This window comes from Tursiops truncatus, chromosome 3 (assembly GCF_011762595.2).
Source record: "Tursiops truncatus isolate mTurTru1 chromosome 3, mTurTru1.mat.Y, whole genome shotgun sequence".
In the NCBI taxonomy this organism is placed as follows: Eukaryota; Metazoa; Chordata; class Mammalia; order Artiodactyla; family Delphinidae; genus Tursiops; species Tursiops truncatus.
This window is the reverse complement of record NC_047036.1, coordinates 35,865,414-35,890,524: the sequence shown is the minus strand read 5'-3', so window position 1 is coordinate 35,890,524 and position 25,111 is coordinate 35,865,414. Positions and strand designations below refer to the sequence as shown.

General features: G+C 37.4%; 1 protein-coding gene and 1 pseudogene across 3 annotated transcripts in view; one reads left to right on the top strand and one right to left on the bottom strand.

The window, feature by feature from the left end:
* TMEM267 (transmembrane protein 267) overlaps nt 1-24,712 on the top strand; it is a 31,616-nt gene extending 6,904 nt beyond the window's left edge. For 2 of the 3 annotated variants that reach the window (XM_019930072.3, XM_019930074.3), the window contains exons 2-3: nt 5,250-5,637; nt 22,943-24,712. In XM_019930072.3, the coding sequence (XP_019785631.2) occupies nt 5,326-5,637; nt 22,943-23,278 (648 nt within the window). In that variant the 5' untranslated portion in view covers nt 5,250-5,325 and the 3' untranslated portion in view covers nt 23,279-24,712. Of the gene's footprint in view, nt 1-2,094; nt 4,511-5,249; nt 5,638-22,942 lie in introns of those variants that run through there. The other variant, XM_019930073.3, reaches the window with a different exon arrangement.
* Nucleotides 787-4,411, bottom strand: LOC117311866 (kinetochore protein Spc25 pseudogene; annotated as a pseudogene).
* Nucleotides 24,713-25,111: the final 399 nt, after the last annotated feature.

Here is a 25,111-nt window from a genome sequence, read left to right as displayed (position 1 = left end):
TTGTGGATGAGTAAATGTGTAATTAAATTTTATAAATGAGCCACAGACATTTGGAAATAATGTGTATTCTATGTAATATACACAGTTTTAGACCTGTATATGAAATAAAATTTGTAATTAAATTATTCAGACTATCTATATCTTTTTTTTTTGCTACTTGACCTCATTCATGTAAGCACGATTTGACATGTAAGCATCTTCTTATCTAACTTTACTATGACTTGAATATTTTATCCCTTTTAGTCCCACTAAGTCTTTTGCCATAAATTGTGTTTGATGGTAGTATTACCACAGCTGCTTAATTTTGTTTGTGTTTTCTAGGTATGTATTTTCTCATCTCTTTATTTTCTATATTGCTAAGACTTTTTGTTTGAGATGTTTTCTTATGAACAGTAACGTGGGAGATGTTTACTTCTATTCCAATCTGTCTCCTTATAGAGAAATTTAATACATTCACATATATTATAGTATTTGTGTTTGATGTGTTTGTTTCCTTTTTTATTTTTTTGGTGGGTGGGGGTGGGAGTAAAATTTTCTTCTTCATTTTTTTTTCTGTTTTGCTATATTGAGCAAGTTTTCTGTATTCCTCTCTTTTTCCCCTAGAAATTTAGAAGTGCTGCTCCTTATTTTTTCCCCAGAAATCATATATAAAAGTGTTATAATTTCTAAGGTAAAAATCTTAAAATTTGCAGTTGTCACGTAGGGGTCATAATTTAGTCGTTTAGAACCCTATTGTCATAGTCCTGTTCTCCCAGAGCTCTGTAATTTTTGTCCCACAATATTTGGTGTTAATGTTAATCACATTCTCTTTCTTTTGCAGATAACCATTGTTGTTGATGATGATGTTTTTTTGGACGTGGAAACTCTTAAGGATTTTCTCTATATTTTTATTTTTTTAACGGTTTTTATATACTATTTATACATTAATTATAAACAATAGCAGTAAAAGCTTTCCGAACATTGGCAAGAAAAGCCGAAAAATTGTTGGTCTTCCTTACATTTTCTTGAAATTCTGCTAGGCACTCAAAATGAGGAGCGCTATCTGACACCTCATAGTCCCTTGCTTCATTTAGGCTCAGGGAAAACATAAATACGCTCTCAGCATGCTTAGGGTCAATATTAGTGAATATAAACTGCAACTTATCACCATAAATTTTTCGAATTTCTAGTCCAAGTCGACCTGTATACAGGTCTACAGATTTCTGTAGCCTTTTCAACCTCTCTTCTTTAGCTTTGTTAGCAGTGGAAATAGTTTCCCTCTTCCTAGCATATTCTTCCTTAAGGTCCTGGATATCTGCAGTCAGTGCGTCCAGTTCCTGCTTTTTGTCTTTTACTTCAGCAATCAACTTCAACAAATTCTCTTTCTTTTCTTGAGTGAGCTTATTCTGCCTGCAGATCTGATTTTGATATTCCAGAAACATCTCAGCCATTCGTTCTTCTTCCTTTAAGTTCACAGCCAGCTTTTCTGCAAATGCTTTAATGGAATCCTTGTAGGTATCTCTTAGGCCCACCATCTGACAGGAGGTGTCACTGACAGTGCTTCTGAATTTATTCCAAAATTCATTTATGCTTTTATCGAATAGTGCCAGTTCGTCCTCTACCACTTTGTAAGACAATGTGATACCAGCCAACAGCAGGTCTCCAGAATTGGATCCCGCAGCCGCGCCAACTTTCCTATTTCAAAACTCTCTTTATTTTTTGAATTTGTTTTTTCTTTCAATGCCCACCTCTTTGTCCTTTTTTTCTCCCTCAAGCTTTGGGAAAATTCTTTGAAAGTATTTTTACTCACTAATTGTGTTTTTTGAAGCATACATTTTACTATGCATTGCTTCTATTGACTTTTATTTGGGCCATCAGGTTTTTTATCCCCATAATCTCTTTCTTGTTTTCAGATGCTCCTTTTACATGAAAGGCTGCTACTGTTACTGACAATAAAATGTTTTCTCTAACTTTTTAACATCTTTATTGGAGTATAATTGACATGTAATAAACTGTACATATTTAAAATGTGCGATTTGATGTGGGTATGAGACTATGAACCGTGAAACTGTTACCACAATCAAGATGATGAACGTATCTGTCCCTCCAGTTTCCTCATGCTGCCTTTTTTTTTTTTTTTTTTTTTGCGGTACGTGGGCCTCTCACCGCCGCGGCCTCTCCAGTTACGGAGTGCAGGCTCCGGACGCGCAGGCTCAGCGGCCATGGCTCACAGGCCCAGCCGCTCCGCGGCATGTGGGATCTTCCCGGATCGGGGCACGAACCCGTGTCCCCTGCATCGGCAGGCGGACTCTCAACCACTGCGCCACCAGGGAAGCCCTTATGCTCCTTTTGAATCCTTCCTGCCCCTCCGGTCTCCAGGCAACCACTGATCTGCTTTCTGTCACTTAGATTAGTTTGTATTTTCTAGAATTGTATATAAATGGAATCATACTATGTACTCTTTTAAAACAATATTTCTAAATGAAAATTTCAAACATAAAAGGAGTATAATGAACTAAAGTATATCCATTACCTAAATTTAACAATTATAACATTTTCACATACTTGCTTCAATTACTTACTTTTTAAAAATAGACCTTTTTTTTTTTATAATAGTTTTAGGTTTACGGGAAAATGGAGCAGAGTAGAGAGTGTTCCCATATATTCCTTCTACCTCTGCACACATCTCTCCCTATTAACTTTTTGCATGAGTGTGGCACATTTGTTACAATTAATGAACCAATATTGATACATTATTATTGACTAAAGTCCATAGTTTACATTAGGGTTCATTCTTTGTGTTATACAGTTCTATGGGTTTTGACTATGTAATCTTTTTTTTTTTTTTTTTGGTCTGGTTTAGTGTTATTTTAAGGTTCATTCATGTTTTTGTATGATTCACGTTTTGGTTTCTTTTTATTTCTTTTTTTCCACATTTTGTTTATCCAGTTGGGTTGTTTCCAGCTTGGAGCTAATGTAAAGAAAGCTGCTATGAGCATTGATGTGCACGTCTTTGATGTGCAAGTCTTTGTGCAGATGTTTGCTCTCATTTCTCATAGGTAAATACCTAGGAATAGAATGACTGAGTCATATGGTAGGAGTATGTTCAACTTTTTCAGAAACTGGAAAGTTGTATCATTTTACATTTCCACCAGCAGTGTATGAGAGTTCTGGTTGCTCCACATCTTGTCAACATTTGGAATGGTCAGTCTTAAATTTTAGCAGTTCTAATAGTTATGTTTGGAATCTCATTGTGGTTTTAGTTTCTATTTCCCTAATCATGAATGATGTTGAACATATTTCATGTGCTTCTTGACCACCTGTATATCATCGTTGTAAAGTACCTTTTCAGATCTTTCACCCAACTTTGTATCAGTCTGTTTTTCTGTTATCATGCTTTGAGAATTCTTTGCTCTGTGTACAAATCCTTTATCAAATATGAGATATGCAAATATTTTCTCCCAGTCTGTGTCTTGTCTTTTCATTCTCTTAACATTGTCTTTCAAAGAGCAGAAGTTCTTAACTTTGATGAAATTCAGTATATCAACTTTTTAAAACAGATGGCGCTTTTGATACTGACACTAAGAACTCTTTGTATAACCCAAGGACAAAAATATTCTCCTGTGTTTTCTTCCAGAAGTTTTACAGTTTTGTTTTACTTTTAGGTCTGTGATCCATTTTGAGTTAATTTTTGTATAGGGAGGAAGGTATGGATTGAGGTTCATTATTTTTGCATATGGCTATCCAATTGTTCCAGCACCATTTGTTGAAAGGAATATCTTTGCTCCATTGACTTTCCTTCGCATGTTTGTCAGATAATCAATTGACCATTATGTGTGGATCTATTTGTGATCCCACTCTCTATTCTGTTGCATTGATATATTTGTCCATCTTCATAATGATACCACATTCTTCATTACTGTAGCTTTATAATAGACTTGAAATCAGATGGTGTAAGTCCTTCAACTTAGTTCTTTTTTAAAGGTATTTTCCTATTCTAGATCTTTTGCATTTCCCTATAAATTTTAGAATATATACAATGAGCTATGCATAGTTTTTATTACAGAATGGAGGTTGAATCATTCTCAATAAATCATTTAGTTATTCTTTAAGTCTCAGAACTAAAACAAAACAATACAAAAACTTCAGGTATCACACACGTTGATAACTTTAACTAGATAAGTGATTTCAATATTCTATGCCAGGCAAGCACTCAGAATTATGATTGCCTTTTTATGTCAGTTAAGGTTCTTTGGTTAGAGGTAACAGAAAGGAAAAGGGGGCTTATTGGGAAAATCCTGAGGTAGCTCATGGAAGGTGAAAGGTGAGCTGCAGGAACCAGGGCAGCTCTGAGAACCTTAGAGATTGGACCTGAGTACTTGATGTCCTTATGATTCTTTTTTCCTAGGCTGTCCCATGTAGTGGAGTCCATGGTCTGTAAGAAGAAAAAGAACTTTCCCCATCATCTCCACTAGGGAAAATTCTGGAAGGGAGTCTGATTGGCCCAGCTGGGGTCACCTTCATAAGCAGAGTAATCACTACTATAAAATTATTACTAATTAGTAATTGCTTGTTAATCACTACTATTAATAAGGGATACAGGGAATTCTAATTGGTCAGCTCCAGAGTTTGGCTATTTTGATGAGCAGTTTTCCCAAGGGAAGTGGATGCTCTTATCAGAGAAAGTATGGAAAGCAGTTGCTGGGTACACAGACGCATTGGATCCCCACTACTGTGTAGTACACATTGCTGAAAGAAAGAACTATTTGATGACCTCAAAGTAGAAGATTAGTCAGTGGGCTTTCTTAAATTTCCCTTGATACATGCTACCATCTAAACTGTTGTTCCTACAAAGCTAATCTGTTCTCTTTGGGCCACATGGCATATTATATATAAATGTAAGAAATACCATTTCTTCTAATACGAAAGTTGCTAAGAGTATATCGTAAATGTTCTCATCACACTCACACAAAGGTAACCATGTAAAGTCATGAATGTGTTAACTAACCTTATTGTGGTAATCATTTCACAATACATATGTATATCAAATCATCATGTTGTGTAAGATAAACTTACACAGTGCTATGTACCAGTTATATCTCACTAAAGCTGGAAAAAATAAAATGAAATTACTGATAACAGTTAAAGAAAAAAAGAAATACCAGTTTTTACAACTTGGTTTTATACTTGTAAAATTATTCTCGATATTGTTTTGTTTATATATTATAATGGCAGCCCATAATCTTCATTTTCTCTGCTTTCTATTTTAGGGTGACTGGGAATGTAAACAAGAATAAGCTGTTTGTTTCCTGATGGCTTTTAGCATATACTGACATACCATTTGTGATGGCATCTGAGACTGAGAAGACCCATGCTTTACTCCAGTCTTGTAGCACTGAATCTCTTATTTCCAGCCTTGGTCTGGGCATTTTCTGCCTAGTAGCTGACAGGCTTCTTCAGTTTTCCATAATTCAACGAAATGACTGGCTTCGTGCACTCTCAGATAATTCAGTACATTGCGTGATTGGCATGTGGTCATGGGCAATAGTCATTGGAATCAAGAAGAAGACTGACATTGGAGAAATCGTCTTAGCTGGATTTTTAGCCTCTGTTATTGATATAGACCACTTTTTTCTAGCTGGATCCCTATCTTTAAAGGTAAGAAACCTATATGTTTAGTTTTTCTGGTCTTTCATTTTTTTTAACATCATTTCATTTATCTTCACAGCATCATTCTACTTAGAGCTAGAGAAGATTAGCCTTATTTTAAAACAGGAAAGCCCATTCTTCCAACTTTTTTGAGCACCGAGTACTTCCCTGAGGGCACAGACATGTTGCTGACCACATTATATGGCATCACAAAGTGCCGTGGAGGCACCCAGAGCAAGGGCTCACTAATTGTACCGAAGGAGTTCCATTCTGGCTTTACAGAGGATGTGTTTCGCCAAGTCTTTTTCTTTTTTTTTAATTTAAGTATAGTTAATTTACAATGTTGTGTTAATTTCTGCTGTACAGCAAAGTGGTTCAGTTACATGTATATATACATTCTTTTTTCTAATATTTTTTTCCATTATGGTTTATCATAGGATATTGAATAGAGTTCCCTGTGCTATAAATAGGATATTGTTGTTTATCCATTACCCAAGTCTTGAAGGAAAGATTAGCTAACTGCTTTAAAGTAATGGGGGTCATTCTCAAGGCCATCCTAGTCCTTTTTGTATCAAGGTTCTTTCTTTAGGACCACACTTAAAATTTTCCCCTATTTTTCATGTTTTACAGTTAATATGAAGCGTGCCTATGTGCTCCATAACAGCTGAATAGCTTTAAGATGATTCCTAGGCCTGGGGAATGACTGTAATGGATTCATTCATTCCTCAAGTCCCTCTTGAGGCCAAGGTGTGCATTTCAGCAGGCTGATCAGGACACAGTCCCTGGTGGAGAAATTGAGGAATTTCATTGAGGCTTTAGGGGTATAGCTTACACAGTGACCTATTAGTATAGCTTATACAGTGACCTATTAGTATTTAAGCCTAAAATGGCAGTTCAGATAATATTTTCTAAGTGTCAACAGATTTACCTACTGTTTGTGTAGTTATGATCTATAAACACATCAGGAAAGAAATACAAACTTGTAGAGCAAGGACTTAGCTTTGTTCACCACTGGCTAGAACACTGTCTGGCTTACCTAGTAGGTGTTCAGTAAACATGTGTTGAATGAATAAGAAATGATCTTTTGTTCTTCCCAGTATGTGTCAAGTCCCGCACCAGGTACTTCTCAGAGGTTGTCTCACTTATTTAGAAATTTAATCAGTAAGGAATCAATAATTCCTGATTAAAGACAAATTTTAACTTTTTTTTTTTTTTTTTTGCTATAAGTAGAGGCAGCATAACATTGCTGTTTAAGATTGGAATCAGAAGACCAGAGTTTAAATCCTAGTATATGGTCTCAGCAGAGCACTTTTCTTCCTTAAGTCTCAATTTTGTCATCTCTAAAATGTGGATTGTAACGTTACTTCCCTCATAGGGTTGTTGTGAGGATTAAATGAGTATGTTAAGTGACACACCCTGGCAAATAGTTGGTGAAAAGTGTGATTTAGGAGAGCTGCCAAGATGGTGGAGTAGAAAGACCCTGAGCTCACCTCCTCTCATGAGCACACCAAAATCACAACTATCTGCAGAACAACCATCAACGAAAAAGACCGGAACTTACCAGAAAAGATCTTCTACAGCTAAAGACATACAGAAGGAACCACAACGAGATGGGCAGGAGGGGCAGACTCGTGATACAATCAAATCCCATACCCCCTGGGTGGGTGAACCACAAACTGGAGAATAGTTATACTGCAGAGGTTCTCCCACAGGAGTAAGAGTTCTGAACCCCATGGCAGGCTTCCCAGCCTGGAGGTCTGGCACCAGGAAGACAAGCCCCCAGAGCATTTGGCTTTGATGCCAGCAGGGTTTAATTGCAGGAGCCTCACAAGACTGGGGGAAAGAGACTTCACGCTTAAAGGGTGCACACAAAATCTCATGTGCACTGGGACCCAGAGCAAAAACGTTAATTTGATAGGAGCCTGGGCCAAACCTACTTGCTGGTCTTGGAGAGTCTCCTGGAGAGACGGGGCAGCTATGGCTCAACCTGGAGACATAGACATTGGTGGCAGAGATATTGGGAAATATTCAAATGTGTAAATACTGCTGCTGGGGGCTGCCATCTTAGCTCATTAGTGCCCAAACCTGGCCCCACCCAACAGCCTGTAGGCGCCAATGATGCCTCAGGCCAAACAACTAACTGGGTGGGGAATAGCCCCACCCATTAGCAGAAAGTTTGCCTAAAGATTTCTGACCCAGACACACCGCTAGACGTGGCCCTTCCCACCAGAGAGCCAAGACCCACCTCTAGCCACCAGTGGGCAGGCACCAGCCCTTCCCACCAGGAAGCCTATACTAGTATCTAGACTAGCCTTACCCACCAGGGGGCACACGCCAGTAGCAGAAAAATACAGTCCTTCAGGCTGCAGACCAAGCCTGCCAACAGCAAGCCAGACCTGACCCTGAGACAAGCTGGGCCCTGCCCCTGCCCACTAGCATGCCAATGCAATCTTTGGGACACTCCACACACTATACCCAACTGTGTCAGGAACTGCCCCCCACTCCCCCACCAGCCAGTGATACAAAACACGCTTTGGGATCCCTGGGCCCTGCAGTCAGACCAGGAACGAGCTCTGCCTGCCAGTAGTCCAGCACTAACCCCAGGATCTAGCTTCACCTGCCAGTGGGTAGGCAATAGTCCCAGTGTCTTCAGGATCCTGACTCCGCTCAGCAGTAAGCCAACACTAGCCGCAGGGCCCCATGGAGTTCTGCAGCCAGCTGCCTCATGACCAGGCCCCACTAAACAGCAGCCAGCAGCATCCACACAAGACAGGGCCTGGCAACCAACTGGACTAAGAGCCAGCCAAGCCTGCCAGGCCACCCACACAGTCAGCCCAACACAAAAGAAGGACCCACACAGCCCTCTTCGGGGGACCCCTAGACCATATAGCTTGGGTGATGAGAGGGGAGTGCACTGCTGGGATGCATAGGATGTCTCCTACAAAAGGCTACTTCTCCAAAGTTGAGAAATGTAACTAACCTACCACATACACAAAAATGCAAATAGCAACCTATGGCAGAATGAAGCAGCAGAGGAATATGTTTCAGACGAAGGAACAAGATAAAAACCCAGAAGAACTAAGTGAAGTGGAGTAGGCTATCTACCTGAGAAAGTTCAGAGTAATGATTGTAAAGGTGATCAAAGAACTCAGGAGGAGAATGGATGCACAGAGTGAAAAGTTAGAAGTTTTTAACAAAGAGTTAGAAAATATAAAGAAAAACCAAACAGAAATGAAGAATACAATAACTGAAATGAAAAATGCACTAGAAGGGATCAATAGTAGACTAAATGATACAGAAGAATGGATCAGTGAGCTGAAAGACAGAATACTGGACATCACTGCTGCTGAACAGAAAAAAAGAATGAAAAGAAATAAGGACAGTTTAAGAGACCTCTGGGACAACATCAAATGCACTAATATTCACATTGTAGTGGTCCTGGAAGGGGACGAGAGAGACAAAGGGCCTGAGAAAATATTGAAGAGATAACAGCTGGAAACTTCCCTAACGTGGGAAAAGAAATAGTTACCCAAGTCCAGGAATTGCAGAGTCCGATGCAGGATTAACCCAAAGAGGAAGACACCAAGACACACTGTAATCAAAATGACAAAAATTAAAGATAAAGAGAGAATATTAAAAGTAGCAAGGGAAAAGCAACAAATAACATACATGGGAACTCCCGTAAGGCTATCAGCTGATTTTTCAGCAGAAAACTCTGCAGGCCAGAAGGGAGTGGCAGGATATATTTAAAGTGATGAAAGGGGAAAACCTACAACCAAGAACACTCCACCCAGCAAGGGTCTTGTTCAGATTTCAGGGAGAAAGCAAAAGCTTTATAGACAAGCAAAAGCTAAAAGAATTCAGCACCACCAACCCAGCTTTACAACAAATGTTAAAGGAAATTCTCTAGGCCAAAAAGGGAAGTCTGCAACTAGCAACAAGAAAATTATGAAAGGAAAAACTCATGGTAAAGGCAAACCTACAGTAAAGGTAGGAAATCATCCAAACGCAAAGCTAGTAGGGAGGTTAAAAGACAAAAGTAGTAAAAATCATCTGTATCCACAATAAGCAGTTAAGAGATACACAGAACAATTAGATGTAAAATATGACATCAAAAGCAGTAATTGTGGGCTTCCCTGGTGGCGCAGTGGTTGAGAGTCTGCCTGCCGATGCAGGGGACACGGGTTCGTGCCCCGGTCTGGGAGGATCCCACATGTCGCGGAGCGGCTGGGCCCGTGAGCCATGGCCGCTGAGCCTGCGCGTCCGCAGCCTGTGCTCCGCAACGGGAGGGGCCACAACAGTGAGAGGCCCGCGTACCGCACAAAAAAAAAAAAAAAAAAAAAAAACAGTAATTGTGAGGGCAGGAGAGTACAAATGCAGGGTATCTAAAATGCATTTGAAATTAAGAGATCAACAACTTAAAACAATCATATATATACATATATATATATATATATGGAGAGAGAGAGAGAGAGAGAGAGACTCTTACAAAAACCTCATGGTAATTGCAAACCAAAAATCTCTAATAGATATACACACAAAAAGAAAAAGGAATCCAGACATAACACCAAAGATAGTCATCAAATCACAAGAGAACGAAAGAAGAAAGGGGGGAAAACACATACAAAAACAAATCCAAAACAATTAACAAAATGAGAATAAGAACATACATATAGATAATTACCTGAAATGTAAATGGACTAAATGCTCCAAACAAAAGACATAGAGTGGCTGAATGGATATGAAAATAAGACCCATATATATTCTGCCTACAAGTGACTCACTTCAGATCCAGAGACACATACAGACTGAAAGCAAGAGTATAGAAAAGGGTATTCCATGCAAATAGAAATCAAAAGAAAACCAGAATAGCAATACCTGTATCAAACAAAATAGACATTAAAATAAAGACTGTTACCAGAGACGAAGAAGGACACTACACAATGATCAAGGGATGAATCCAAGAAGAAGATATAACAATTATAAATATATGCACCCAACTTAGAAGCACCTCAATATATAAGGCAAATATTAACAGCTACAAAAGGAGAAATCAACAATAACACAATAATAGTAGGGGACTTTAACACCCCACTTACATCAATGGACAAATCGTCCAGACAGAAATCAATAAGGAAACACAAGCCTTAAATAACACGTTAGACCAAATGAACTTAAATATAGAGAGCATTCCATCCGAAAGCAGCAGAATACACATTCTTTTCAAGTTGGAACATTCTCCAGGACAGATCACATGCTAGGCCACAAAACAAGCCTCGGTAAATTTAAGGAAACTGAAATCATATCAAGCATCTTTTCCAACCAAAACACTGTGAGACTAGAAATCAACTACAAGGGAAAAAACTGCAAGAAACAACATGTGGAGGCTAAACAGTATGCTACTAAACAACAAATTAATCACTGAAGAAATAGAGGAAATCAAACAATACCTAGAAACAAATGATAACAAAAACATGATGAGCCAAAACTAATGGGATGCAGTAAAAGCAGTTCTAAGAGGGATGTTTATAGCAATATAAGCTTACCTTCAGAAACAAGAAAAATCTCATAAATAACCTAACTTAACACCTAAAGGAACTAGAGAAAGAAGGAAAAACAAAACCCAAAGTTAGTAGAAGGAAAGAAATCATAAAGATCAGAGCAGAAATCAATGAAATAGACATGAAGAAAACAATAGAAACGATCAATGAAACCAAAAGCTGGTTCTTTGAAAACGTAAACAAAATTGATAAACCTTTAGCCAGACTCATCAAGAAAAAGAGAGGGCCCAAATCAATAAAATTAGAAATGAAAAATGAGAAGTTAAAACCGACACAACAGAAATACAAAGGATCATAAGAGACTACTATGAGGAACTATATGCAAATAAAATGGACAACCTCTAAGAGATGGACAAATTCTTGGATAGGTACAGTCTCCCAAGACTGAACCAGGAAGAAACAGAAAATATAAACAGACCAATTACGAGTACTGAAATTTAATCAGTAATTTTAAAACTCCCAACAAGGGACTTCCCTGGTGGTCCAGTGGGTAAGTCTCCACGCTCCCAATGCAGGGGATCCGGGTTCGATCCCTAGTAGGGGAACTAGATCTCGCATGCATGCCACAACTAAAAGTTCGCATGCTGCAACTAAGTCTGCATGCTGCAACTAAGAGTCCGCATGCTGCAACTAAGAAGGCCACATGCCACAACTAAGAAGGCCTCATGCCACAACTAAGAAGCCCGAGCCTGCATGCCACAACTAAAAGATCCCACATGCCGCAACTAAAGATCCCGCATGCTGCAGCGAAGATCCCGTGTGCCGCAACTGTGACCCGGCGCAGCCTAAATAAATTAATTAATAAATTAAAAAAAAAACTCCCAACAAACAAAAGTCCAGGCTTAGTTGGCTTCACAGGTTAATTCTACCAAACAAATAGAGAAAAGTTAACACCTATCCTTCTGAAACTGTTCCAAAAAATTGCAGAGGAAAGAATACTTCCAAACTCATTCTATGAGGCCACCATCACCCTGATACCAAAACCAGACACAGATACCCCCCCCCAAAAAAAATTACAGGCCAGTATCACTGATGAACATAGATGCAAAAATCATCAACAAAATACTAGCAAACTGACTCCAACAATACATTAAAAGGACCATACACCATAATCAAGTGGATTTATCCTAGGGATGCAATGATTTTTCAGTATCCACAAATCAATCAGTGTGATACACCACATTAACAAACTGAAAAATAAAAACCATATGATCATCTCAATAGATGCAGAATAAGCTTTTGATAAAATTCTATATATATTATTAAAAAATTCTCCAGAAAGTGGGCATAGAGGGAACATACCTCAACATAATAAAGGCCATATATGACAAACCCACAGCTAACATCATAGTCAATGCTGAAAAGCTGAAAGCATTTCATTTAAGATCAGGAACAAGACAAGGATGTCCACTCTTGCTACTTTTATTCAACATAGTTTTGGAAATCCTAACCACAGCAATCAGAGAAGAAAAGGAAATAAAAGGAATCCAAATTGGAAAGAAGTAAAGCTGTCAGTGTTTGCAGATGACATGATATTATACATAGAAATTCCTAAACATGCCACCAGAAAACTACTAAACCTCATCAATGAATTCAGTAAAGTTGCAGGATACAAAATTAATATACAGAAATATGTTGCATTTCTATACACTAACAATGAAATATAAAAAACAGAAAAAAAGAAACAATTCCATTTACCATCACATCAAAAAGAATAAAATACCTAGGAATAAACCTAACTAAAGAGGCAAAAGACCTGTACTCAGAAAATTATGAGACCCTGATGAAATAAATTGAAGATGACACAAACAGATGGAAAGATATGCCATGTTCTTGGATTACAAAATCAATATTGTTAAAATGACCATACTATCCAAGGCAATCTACAGATTCAATGCAATCCCTATAAAATACCAATGGCATTTTTCACATAACTAGAACAAATAATTTTAAAATTTGTCTGGAAACACAAAAGACCCCGATTAGCCAAGAGTCTTGAGAAAGAAGAACAGAGCTGGAGGCATCAGGCTCCATGACTTCGGCCTATACTGCAAACTCCAGTAATCAAAACAGTATGGTACTAACACAAAAACAAACACATAGATCAATGGAACAGGATAGCAAGCCCAGAAATAAACCCATGCACTTATGCTCAATTAATCTACCACAAAGGAGGCAAGAATATACAATGGAGAAAAGGCAGTCTTTTCAGTAAGTGGTGCTGGGAAAACTTGACAGCTACATGTGAAAGAATGAAATTAGAACATTTTCTAACACCATATACAAAAATAAACCCAAAATGGATTAAAGACCTAAATATAAGACCAAATACTATAAAACTCATAGAGGAAAACATAGGCAGAACACTCTTTGCCATTAAATCACACCAATATTTTTTTGGATCTGTCTCCTAGAGTAGTGGAAATAAAAGCAAAGATAAACAAATTGGACATAATTAAACTTAAAAACTTTCATATAGCAAAGGAAATTGTAAACAAAATAAAAAAACAACCTATGGAATAAGAGAAAATATTTGCAAACGATGCAACTGACAAGGGATTAATTTCCAAAATGTACCAGTAGCTCATATAGCTCAATATCAAAAAAACAAACAACCCAATCAAAAAATGAGCAGAAGAACTGAATAGACACTTTTCCAAAGAGGAAATGCAGATGGCCACCAGGCACATGAAAAGATGCTCAACATTGCTAACCATCAGGGAAATGCAAATCAAAACCACAGTGAGATATCACCTCACACCTGTTAGAATGAATATCATGAAAAAGATTACAAATAACAAATGTTGGTGATGATGTGGAGAAAAGGGAACGCTCATACACTGTTGGTGAGAATGTAAATTGTGTAGCCACTATGGAGAACAGTATGAAGGTTCCATTAAAAGCTAAAAATAGAGCTACCACATGATCCTGCAATCCCACTCCTGGGCATATATCCAGAAAAGATGAAAACTCTAATTTGAAAAGATATATGCACCTCAGTGTTCATAGTAGCAGTATTTACAATAGCCGAGAGGTGGAAGCAACCTAAATGTCCATCGACAGAAGAATGGGTAAAGAAGATGCAGTGTATGTATATGTGTGTGCGTGTGTGTATCTATATATATATATAGATAGATACACACACAATGGAATATGTCATTTGCAGTAGTATGGATGGACCTAGAGATTATCATACTAAGTGAAGTCAGACAGAGAAAGGCAAATATGTGACATCACTTATATGTGGAATCTTAAGAAAACGATATGATCTTATTTACAAAACAGAAATTGACTCACAGACATAGAAAACCAACTTATGGTTATCAAAGGGGAAAGGTGGGGGAGGAAGGGATAAATTAGGAGTTTGGGATTAACAGATACACACTACTATATAGAAAATATTGAATAGATAGACAACAAAGACCTACTGTAGAGCACAGGGAACTATATTCAATATCTTGTAATAACCTATAATGGAAAATAATCTGAAAATGAATAAATATATGTGTATAACTGAAGCACTTTCCTATATACCTAAAGCTAACACAACATTGTAAATCAACTGTACTTCAATTAGAAACAAAAACAAAAAAGGAAAAGTGTAATTTATAAGTGCATTCATCTAGAATTTAAGTATTTCTATTGTAATTCTTAAAAAACATTTAGGCTGTATACTGTATTTATTCCCTAATTCATTGATAAACAGTAGTGTTAAGAATATGAGCCATAGAGTCAGGCAGATCCAGTATTAGATTCCAACTCTGCCACTTGATAACTGCACACTGTGGGGAAGTTACTTAGTCTCTCTAAGTCCCAGTTTCCTCCTCTATAAAATAATCCCTAACTTATAGGGCTATTTCTAGGATTAAATGAGATACTGTACATAAAGTATAGCATAGTGCATGTATTGATCCTTATATTTTCTTTTAACATCTTTATTGGAGTATAATTGCTTTACAATGTTGTGTTAGTTTCTGTTGTATTACAAAATGAATCAGCTATATGTATACACATATCCCCTCCCTCTTGTGTCTCCCTCCCACCCTCCCTATCCCACCCCTCTAGGTGGTCACAAAGCACTGTGCTGATCTCCCTGTGCTATGCAGCTGCTTCCCACTAGCTATCTATTTTACATTTCGTAGTGTATATATGTCAATACCACTCTCTCACTTCGTCCCAGCTTACTATTCCCTGTCCCCGTGTCCTCAAGTCCATTCTCTATGTCTGCATCTTTATTCCTGTCCTGCCCCAGGGTTCTTCAGAACTTTTTTTTTTTAGATTCAAAATATATGTGTTAGCATATGGTATTTGTTTTTCTCTTTCTGACTTACCTCACTCTGTATGACAGACTCTAGGTCCATCCACCCCACTACAAATAACTGAATTTCATTTCTTTTTATGGTTGAGTAATATTCCATTGTATATATACGCCACATCTTCTTTATCCATTCATCTGTTGATGGACACTTAGGTTGCTTCCATGTCCTGGCGATTGTAAATAGTGCTGCAATGAACATTGTGGTACTGTCTCTTTTTGAATTATGGTTTTCTCAGGGTATATGCCCAGTAGTGGGATTGCTGGGTCATATGGTAGTTCTATTTTTAGTTTTTAAAGGAACCTCCATACTGTTCTCCATAGTGACTGTATCAATTTACATTCTCACCAACAGTGCAAGAGGGTTCCCTTTTCTCCACACCCTCTCCAGCATTTATTTTTTGTAGATTTTCTGATGATGGCCATTGTGATTGGTGTGAAGTGATACCTCATTGTAGTTTTGATTTGCATTTCTCTAATAATTAGTGCTGTTGAGCAGCTTTTCATATGCTTCTTGGCCATCTGTGTGTCTTCTTTGGAGAAATGTCTATTTAGGTCTTCTGCCCATCTTTTGATTGGTTTTTTTTTTTTAAATATTGAGCTGCATGAGCTGTTTATATATTTTGGAGATTAATCCTTTGTCCGTTGATTCGTTTGCAAATATTTTCTCCCATCTGAGGGTTGTCTTTTTCCCTTGTTTGTAGTTTCCTTTGCTTTGCAAAAGCTTTTAAGTTTCATTAGGTCCCATTTGTTTTTATTTCCATTACTCTAGGAGGTGGATAAAAAAAGATCCTGCTGTGATTTATGTCAAAGAGTGTTCTCCCTATGTTTTCCTCAAAGAGTTTCATAGTGTCCAGTCTTACATTTAGGTCTCTAATCCATTTTGAGTTTATTTTTGTGGGTGGTGTCAGGGAGTGTCCTAATTTCATTTTTTTACATGTAGCTGTCCAGTTTTCCCAGCACCACTTATTGAAGAGACTGTCTTTTCTCCATTGTATATCCTTGTCTCCTTTGTCATAGATTAGTTGACCATAGGTGCGTGGGTTTATCTCTGGGCTTTCTATTCTGTTCCATTGATCTATATTTCTCGTTTTGTGCCAGTGCCATACTGTCTTGATTACTGTAGCTTTGTAATATAGTCTGAAGTCAGGGAGTCTGATTCCTCCAGCTCTGTTTTTCTTTCCTCAAGACTGCTTTGGCTATTCGGGGTCTGTTGTGTCTCCAAACAAATTTTAAGATTTTTTTGTTCTAGATCTGTAAAATATGCCATTGGTAACTTGATAGGGATTGCATTGGATCTGTACATTGCTTTGGGTAGTATAGTCATTTTCACAATATTGATTCTTCCAATCCAAGAACATAGTATGTCTCTCCATCTGTTTGTGTCATCTTTGATTTCTTTCATCAGTGTCTTATAGTTTTCTGAGTACAGGTCTTTTACCTCCTCAGGTAGGTTTATTCCCAGATATTTTATTCTTTTTGTTACAATGGTGAATGGGATTGTTTCCTTAATTTCTCTTTCTGATCCTCCGTTGTTAGTGTACAGGAATGCAAGAGATTTCTGTGCATTAATTTTGTAGCCTGCAACTTTACCAGATTCATTGATTAGCTCTAGTAGTTTTCTGGTGACATCTTTAGGATTCTCTATGTATAGTATCATGTCATCTGCAAACAGTGACAGTTTTACTTCTTCTTTTGCAATTTGTATTCCTTTTATTTCTTTTTCTTCACTGATTGCCATGGCTAGGACTTCCAAAACTATGTTGAATAATAGTGGCAAGAGTGGACATCCTTGTCTTGTTCCTGATCTTAGAGGAAATGCTTTCAGTTTTTCGCCATTGAGAATGATGTTTGCTGTGCGTTTGTCATATATGGCCTTTATTATGTTGAGGTAGGTTCTCTCTATGCCCACTTTCTGGAGGGCTTTTTATCATAAATCGGTGTTGAATTTTATCAAAAGCTTTTTCTGCATCTATTGAGATGATCATATGGTTTTTATCCTTCAGTTTGTTAATATGGTGTATCACATTGATTGATTTGCGTATATTGAAGAATCCTTGCATTCCTGGGATAAACCCTACTTGATCATAGTGTATGATCCTTTTAATATGTTGTTGGATTCTGTTTGCTAGTATTCTGTTGAGGATTTTTGCATCTATATTCATCAGTGATATTGGTCTGTAATTTTCTTTTTCTTTCTTTTTTTTTTTTTTTGGTGGTACATGGGCCTCTCACTGTTGTGGCCTCTCCCGTTGTGGAGCACAGGTTCCGGACGTGCAGGGTCAGCAGTCATGGCTCATGTGCCTAGCCGCTCTGCGGCATATGGGATCTTCCCGGACCAGGGCATGAACCCGTGTCCCCTGCATCGACAGGCAGACTCTCAACCACTGCGCCACCAGGGAAGCTCTGTAATTTTCTTTTTTTGTAGTATCTTTTTCTGGTTTTGATATCAGGATGATGGTGGCCTCATAGAATGAGTTTGGGAGTGTTCCTTTCTCTGCAAGTTTTTGGAAGGTTTGAGAAGGATGGGTGTTAGCTCTTCTCTAAATATTTGATAGAATTCACCTGTGAAGCCATCTGGTCCTGGACTGTTGTTTGTTGGAAGGTTTTTAATCATGGTTTCAATTTCATTACTTGTGATTGATCTGTTCATATTTTCTGTTTTTTCCTGGTTCAGTCTTAGAAGGTTTTACCTTTCTAAGGATTTGTCCATTTCTTCCAGGTTGTCCATTTTATTGGCATAGAGTTGCTTGTAGTAGTCTCTTATGCTGCTTTGTATTTCTGCAGTGTCTGTTGTAACTTCTCCTCTTTCATTTCTAATTTTATTGATTTGAGTCCTCTCCCTCTTTTTCTTGATGAGTCTGGGTAAAGGTTTATCAATTTTGTTTATCTTCTCAAAGAACCAGCTTTTAGTTTTATTTATCTTTGGTATTGTTTTCTTTGTTTCTATTTCATTTCTTTTATTTATTTATTTATGGTTGTGTTGGGTCTTCGTTGCTGTGCAGGCTTTCTCTAGTTGAGGTGAACGGGAGCTACTCTTCATTGCAGTCTGCGGGCTTCTCATGGTTGTGGCTTCTCTTGTTGCAGAGCACAGGCTCTAGGCACGCAGGCTTCAGTAGTTCTGGCACGTGGGCTCAGTACTTGTGGCTTGTGGGCTCTAGAGCTCAGGCTCCATCGTTGTGGCACCTGGGCTTAGTTGCTCCATGGCATGTGGGATCTTCCTGGGCCAGGGCTTGAACCCGTGTACCCTGCCTTGGCAGGCGGATTCTTGACCACTGCGCCACCAGGTAAGCCCTATTTCATTTATTTCTGCTCTGATCTTTATGATTTCTTTCCTTCTACTAACTTTGGGTTTTGTTTGTTCTTCTTTCTCTGGTTCCTTTAGGTGTAAGGTTAGATTGTTTAGCTGAGATTTTTCTTGTTTCTTGAGGTAGGCTTGTATTGCTATAAACTTACCTCTTAGAACTGCTTTTGCTGCACCCCATAGGTTTTGGATCATCGTGTTTTCATTGTCATTTGTCTCTAGGTATTTTTTTATTTCCTCTTTGATTTCTTCAGTGATCTCTTGGTTATTTAGTAATGTATTGTTTAGCCTCCATATGTTTGTGTTTTTTACGTTTTTTCCCCTGTAATTGATTTCTAATCTCATAGCATTGTGGTCAGAAAGATGCTTGATATGATTTCAATTTTCTTAAATATACTGAGGCTTGATTTGTGACCCAAGATGTGATCAATCCTGGAGAATGTTCCGTGTGCACTTAAGAAGAAAGTGTAATCTGCTGTTTTTGGATGTAATGTCCTATAAATATCAATTAAATGTATCTGGTCTATTGTGTCATTTAAAGCTTGTGTTTCCTTATTAATTTTCTGTCTGGATGATCTGTCCACTGATGTAAGTTAGATGTTGAAGTCCCCCACTATTATTGTGTTACCGTCGATTTCCTCTTTTATAGCTGTTAGTAGTTGCCTTATGTGTTGAGGTGCTCCTATGTTGGGTGCATACATATTTATAATTGTTATATCTTCTTCTTGGATTGATCCCTTGATCATATGTAGTGTCCTTCCTTGTCTCTTGTAACATCCTTTATTTTAAAGTCTATTTTGTCTGATATGAGTATTGCTACTCCAGCTTTCTTTTGATTTCTATTTGCATGGAATATCTTTTTCCATCCCCTCACTTTCAGTTTGTATGTGTCCCTAGGTCTGAAGTGGGCCTCTTATAGACAGCATATATATGGGTCTTGTTTTTGTATCCATTCAGCGAGCCTGTGTCTTTTGGTTGGAGCATTTAATCCATTTATGTTTAAGGTAATTATCGATATGTATGTTCCTTTTACCATTTTCTTAATTGTCATGGGTTTGTTTTTGTAGGTCCTTTTCTTCTCTTGTGTTTCCCACTTAGAGAAGTTCCTTTAGCATTTGTTGTAGAGCTGGTTTGGTGGTGCTGAATTCTCTTAGCTCTTGCTTGATTTCTCTGTCAAATCTGAATGAGATCCTTGCCAGTTAGAGTAATCTTGGTTGTAGTTTCTTCCCTTTCATCACTTTAAATATATTGTGCCACTCCCTTCTGGCTTGTAGAGTTTCTGCTGAGAAATCAGCTGTTAACCTTATGGGAGTTCCCTTGTATGTTTTTTGTCATTTTCCCTTGTTGCTTTTAATAATTTTTCTTTAATTTTTGTCAGTTTGATTACTGTGTGTCTCGGCATGTTTCTCCTTGGGTTTATATTGCCTGGGACTCTGTGCTTCCTGGACTTGGGTGGCTATTTCCTTTCCCATGTTAGTGAAGTTTTCGACAATAATCTCTTCAAATATTTTCTTGGGTCCTTTCTCTCTCTCTTCTCCTTCTGGGACCCCTATAATGTGAATATTGTTGCATTTAATGTTGTCCCAGAGGTCTCTTAGGCTGTCTTCATTTCTTTTCATTCTTATTTTCTTTATTCTGTTCCACGGCAGTGAATTCTACCATTCTGTCTTCCAGGTCACTTATCCGTTCTTCTCCCTCAGTTATGCTGCTATTGATTCCTTCTAGTATATCTTTCACTTCAGTTATTGTATTGTTCATCTCTGTTTGTTTTTAATTCTTCTAGGTGTTTATTCTTTAATTCTTCTAGGTCTTTGTTAAACAGTTCTTGCATCCTCTCAATCTTTGCCTCCATTGTTTTTCCGAGGTCCTGGATCATCTTCAGTGTCATTATTCTGAATTCTTTTTCTGGGAGGTTGCCTATCTCCACATCATTTAGTTGTTTTTCTGCAGTTTCATCTTGTTCCTTCATCTGGTACATAGTCCTCCCCCTTTTCATTTTACCTATCTTTCTGTGAATGTGGCTTTTCTTCCACAGGCTGCAGAATTGTAGTTCTCCTTGCTTCTGCTGTCTGCCCTCTGATGGATGATGCTATCTAAGAGGCTTGTGCAAGCTTCCTGATGGGAGGGACTGGTGGTGGGTCGCTACTTCTATTTTTAAGATATCTATTTTTACTTGTATAATTTTATGATATGTCTTTGTTTTATTATGTATCTATGAATGAAAAATTTGCATGAATATTTTAGAAATTAGAATATTTTAGAAATTAGGCAAGCAACAGAAACTTCTTGTTTCTTCCTTAGCAACTATTAATATAAATAGACTTCACAAATGAAATTGTGAATAGTCAGTATCCCTCCACACATCCAGAGCACAACTGCTAATCATCTCAACATGAGGCTATTGCTCTCCTCCAAGTACTGGTTACTGTAGCCCATCCCGCCCCCCATCCCACGCTGCTATTGAGGAGCATGATATATTGTGGGTATATAACTTAAAAACAAAGGTGGAGGCTAAAATGGCATAATACAGAAATGTTATGTGTTCTGACAAAGTAAAAATAAAACAACTAAAAATGTGGAGGAGCAGGGAGAGGTAATTAGGAATGTAGAATAAATAAACTCTTTGATGTTCAGCGGGTAGGTGGGAATTAAAGAATACCGGTTTAAGGAGTGGCTTTACAAGATACCCAGTTTAAGGTTGGTCTGATTTGACAGTGTTGCAAGGTACAGTCTCTTTAATGGATGATTTTCTTTTTAATGTGGTGGGAAGGTTGTGTCCTCTATTTTTTAAAAAATAGGAACCTGACTTTTGCCTTTACTACTTCTTTTTTCCCTTTACTACTTCTTTTTTCCCTTTACCACCCGAGTCTCCAAAGGCTACCTCTCCCTTCCTTTGTACCATCTTCTCCTGGAAAACTAATGCTTTTCAGAGCCTTGAATCATGCCCACTTTTAAGTCCTTTCTGTGTAGTTAGTGCTCTTATGTACGAGGACCCCACACTTGGGTTGAACTTTCTCTTTCTAGTGGTAACTTTAGATCAATCTTAGATTTCCCCTCATCTTTCTTCAATGCAGTTTTTTTTGGCTTGAGTGGGGAGTGTGAGAGAGTGCTCACTGACTTGGTGTTTAATACTTTATAGTAATTGAAGTTTGGGCATTCTCTGACTTCTGGCTATGCTAAGTGGGGCTTGGTATAGTTTCATTTGTCGTTGTTCTGTAGTGTTTTTGAAGATGTGTGGGGAGATTCCAAATCAGGCAATCTTCTCTATCTTCAGCTTTATTTTTATTAGAAATTATCTAGTTGGAAATTAGCCTTTAGAATGTGTGAGAATGAAACCTTACTCATGGATCATTCAGGTGTTAAGCCTGAAATTTTCATTTGTTTAGATATTGATTACATTTTTACAATGGTTTAGAAATGCTATTGGTTTATTTAACTCAACTTTCAAATACTTGTTTAAAATAATATACTGCCTCTAAATGTTGTTATAAATAAATTCTGAAAGTATTCAAGGCTAATATAAAAGGTTACAACAAAAATACTCACCTTTTATGCATTTATTAATTGAAGAATGGGGTGGGGGGAGGGACAAGATAGGGGAAGGAGATTAAGAGGTACAGACTATTAGGTATAAAATAATTAAGATACAAGGATGTAATTTACAGCACAGGGAATATAACCAGTATTTTATAATAACGTTAAATGGAGTATAATCAATAAAAATATGTTGTACACCTGAAACTAATATAACATTATATATCAACTATACTTCAATTTTAAAAAGTTTAATTGAAGAATATTTTATTCAGTTGTGAGACTTTTTCAGTACTCTTAGAGGTCCCAGACAATTCTTTAAAAGTCCAAGTTTACACTAACCATATATTTAGGATATAAACTGTTTGTATTGTGACTTTTCTAAGTAAATAATAGGAAGTTTTTAAAAATTAATCACATGTTCCTGAGATCGTGATTTCATTTTTAGTGCAAAGTGTTTTTGGAGGAGGTGGCACAGAAAATGTTTCCTTTGCATTTCCATAGCCTGCAGGAAAACAGATGGTTACAATATTAGGAAGCAGCTGTAAAATTTTGTTTGCCAAGAAGGAAATGATACTAGCTACCGCTTTCCCTGTGCAGGCTGCTCTTACTCTTCCACGAAGACCTTTCCTTCACTGTTCTACTGTGATACCCGCCGTGGTTCTGACCCTGAAGTTTATGATGCACCTTTTCAAGCTCAAAGATTCATGGTGCTGTCTTCCCTGGATGTTATTTATATCCTGGACCTCACACCATGTTCGAGATGCAATTCGCCATGGCTTGTGGATATGCCCATTTGGAGAAACTTCTCCTTTGCCATTTTGGCTTTATGTAATAATCACATCATCTTTACCTCACATCTGTTCATTTGTTATGTATTTCACAGGGACGAGCCAAGTGATGTCTTCAAAACATGGAAATTATATTGATGTCTGAGATAACCATATGGCAGTCTTAAAGAACCAATGGTTGAGATAATGACAGCCAACATTAAAGTGAATTTTAAAAACATGTTAGGTACTTATATTAATTATAAGATGTATAATAAATGCTAACATTTCTTTATTTCATATATTTTGATCCTGACTGAAGTTTAATTTGCCAAGTGCTTTAGTGAGTTTTGATTACTGGCAGAAACTGCTTTTGTGCACTTATGTTATAATATTCTTAAAAGACAGTAACATTAGACCTAGGTTATTGTTTCAGAAATAACTTTAGGAAATAATTATTATAATATGTTGACTGTAGTAACATTCTACCTAAGTAGTATTTTTTCATTATCTTTGCCCTCAAATCTCATGTGTTGGAGTTTTAACTGTTTTGAAAAACATAACTAAATTTAACAAAATATTTGTTTAAAATTAACATTAACAAAATATTGATACGTGACTCATAACCATAAAATCCACAAAAAAGGACCTAACCAATAATGTCATTTCAAATGTAAACTCCTGAATGTGCCATTAAAATTGTTTTAGTTGCTATCAATTTGTTTACATACTATTCTAAAATATTGTACCAGTTAAATCATTTTTTTAAAAATTTGCCTTGGGCTTCCCTGGTGGCGCGGTGGTTGCGAGTCCACCTGCCGATGCAGGGGACATGGGTTCATGCCGCGGTCTGGGAAGATCCCACATGCCGCGGAGTGGCTGGGCCCGTGAGCCATGGCCGCTGAGCCTGCACGTCCGGAGCCTGTGCTCCGCAACGGGAGAGGCCCGTGTACCGCAAAAAAAAAAAAAAAAAAAAAAAAAAAATTTGCCTGATACTAAGAGACAAAACAATTTTTTTTCAAAAAAGTAGTTTTAGGAAATTGGCTTTTTCCTTTGTTCTTTCAGGTTATCTTCTGTTAAAAATGATTAACCTTTATTAGAGAAGGAAAATTGAGTTGCTGTAAGTTTTACATTTGCACAGTTTAATATACTTTGACATAACAATCAGTGCCCCAAAGGCACCTGTTTTTGGTAGCATTTGTACCAGCTGCTGTCTTCAGATTTTCTTACACATTTGTGTTTGTAATGCTGGTGACTGTGTGCCTTAATCTCTGAGAAGTGATGAAACAGTGCCTTATCCAAAGCAGATTTTTCTCATTAAGTTAAACAGAGTTCTGTAAATTGTTATAAAGGGTCAGCCTCTTTACTTTTTGTTGTTAAGCAATTGGTTGCAATCTGTTATATTTTATAATTTATCAGCTCTTACAATGTATTATTGTCTTTTGAGAGCAATTATTGTCAATTTAGTTGGTTTAATAGTAAACATTATATAGTGGGGGTAAATTTGATTAAGGTAGAGATTTTTAAAAGCATATGATTTCAGAAATCCCTGGAAATAAAGCATATATGTTGTGTAACTCTTTCTGACTAAATCACAAAACTTTCCCTTTTTTAATTTCTCCGTATTAAACAAATGAATATCATAAAAATATAAGGCCTTATTTAAGAATGTCACATTGACATTTTGGGGGTCGTCCTAACTTTATTAGAATGGGAACTCACTTTGACCATGAGTCCTTGCTTAAACAGTAATTGCAAATTTTAAGTGTGGGTTTATCTTTATCTTTGTTCCTACCTCATCAGAAATGTTCCTTGTCCTCTAAGTGGTCTCTGAAAGCTGTAGTTGTAACCTCTAGAAATATAGTAAGCAAATTCCCATGCCGCCATTTTGTCCCTTTTCTTAGAGAAAGAGTTTGCTTCAATACAACTTATGTTGAAAGTTGCATTGTATCTTCTTTGCACGGGTGTGTTTTCTCCATTCTCCAGACGTCCTCCTTTC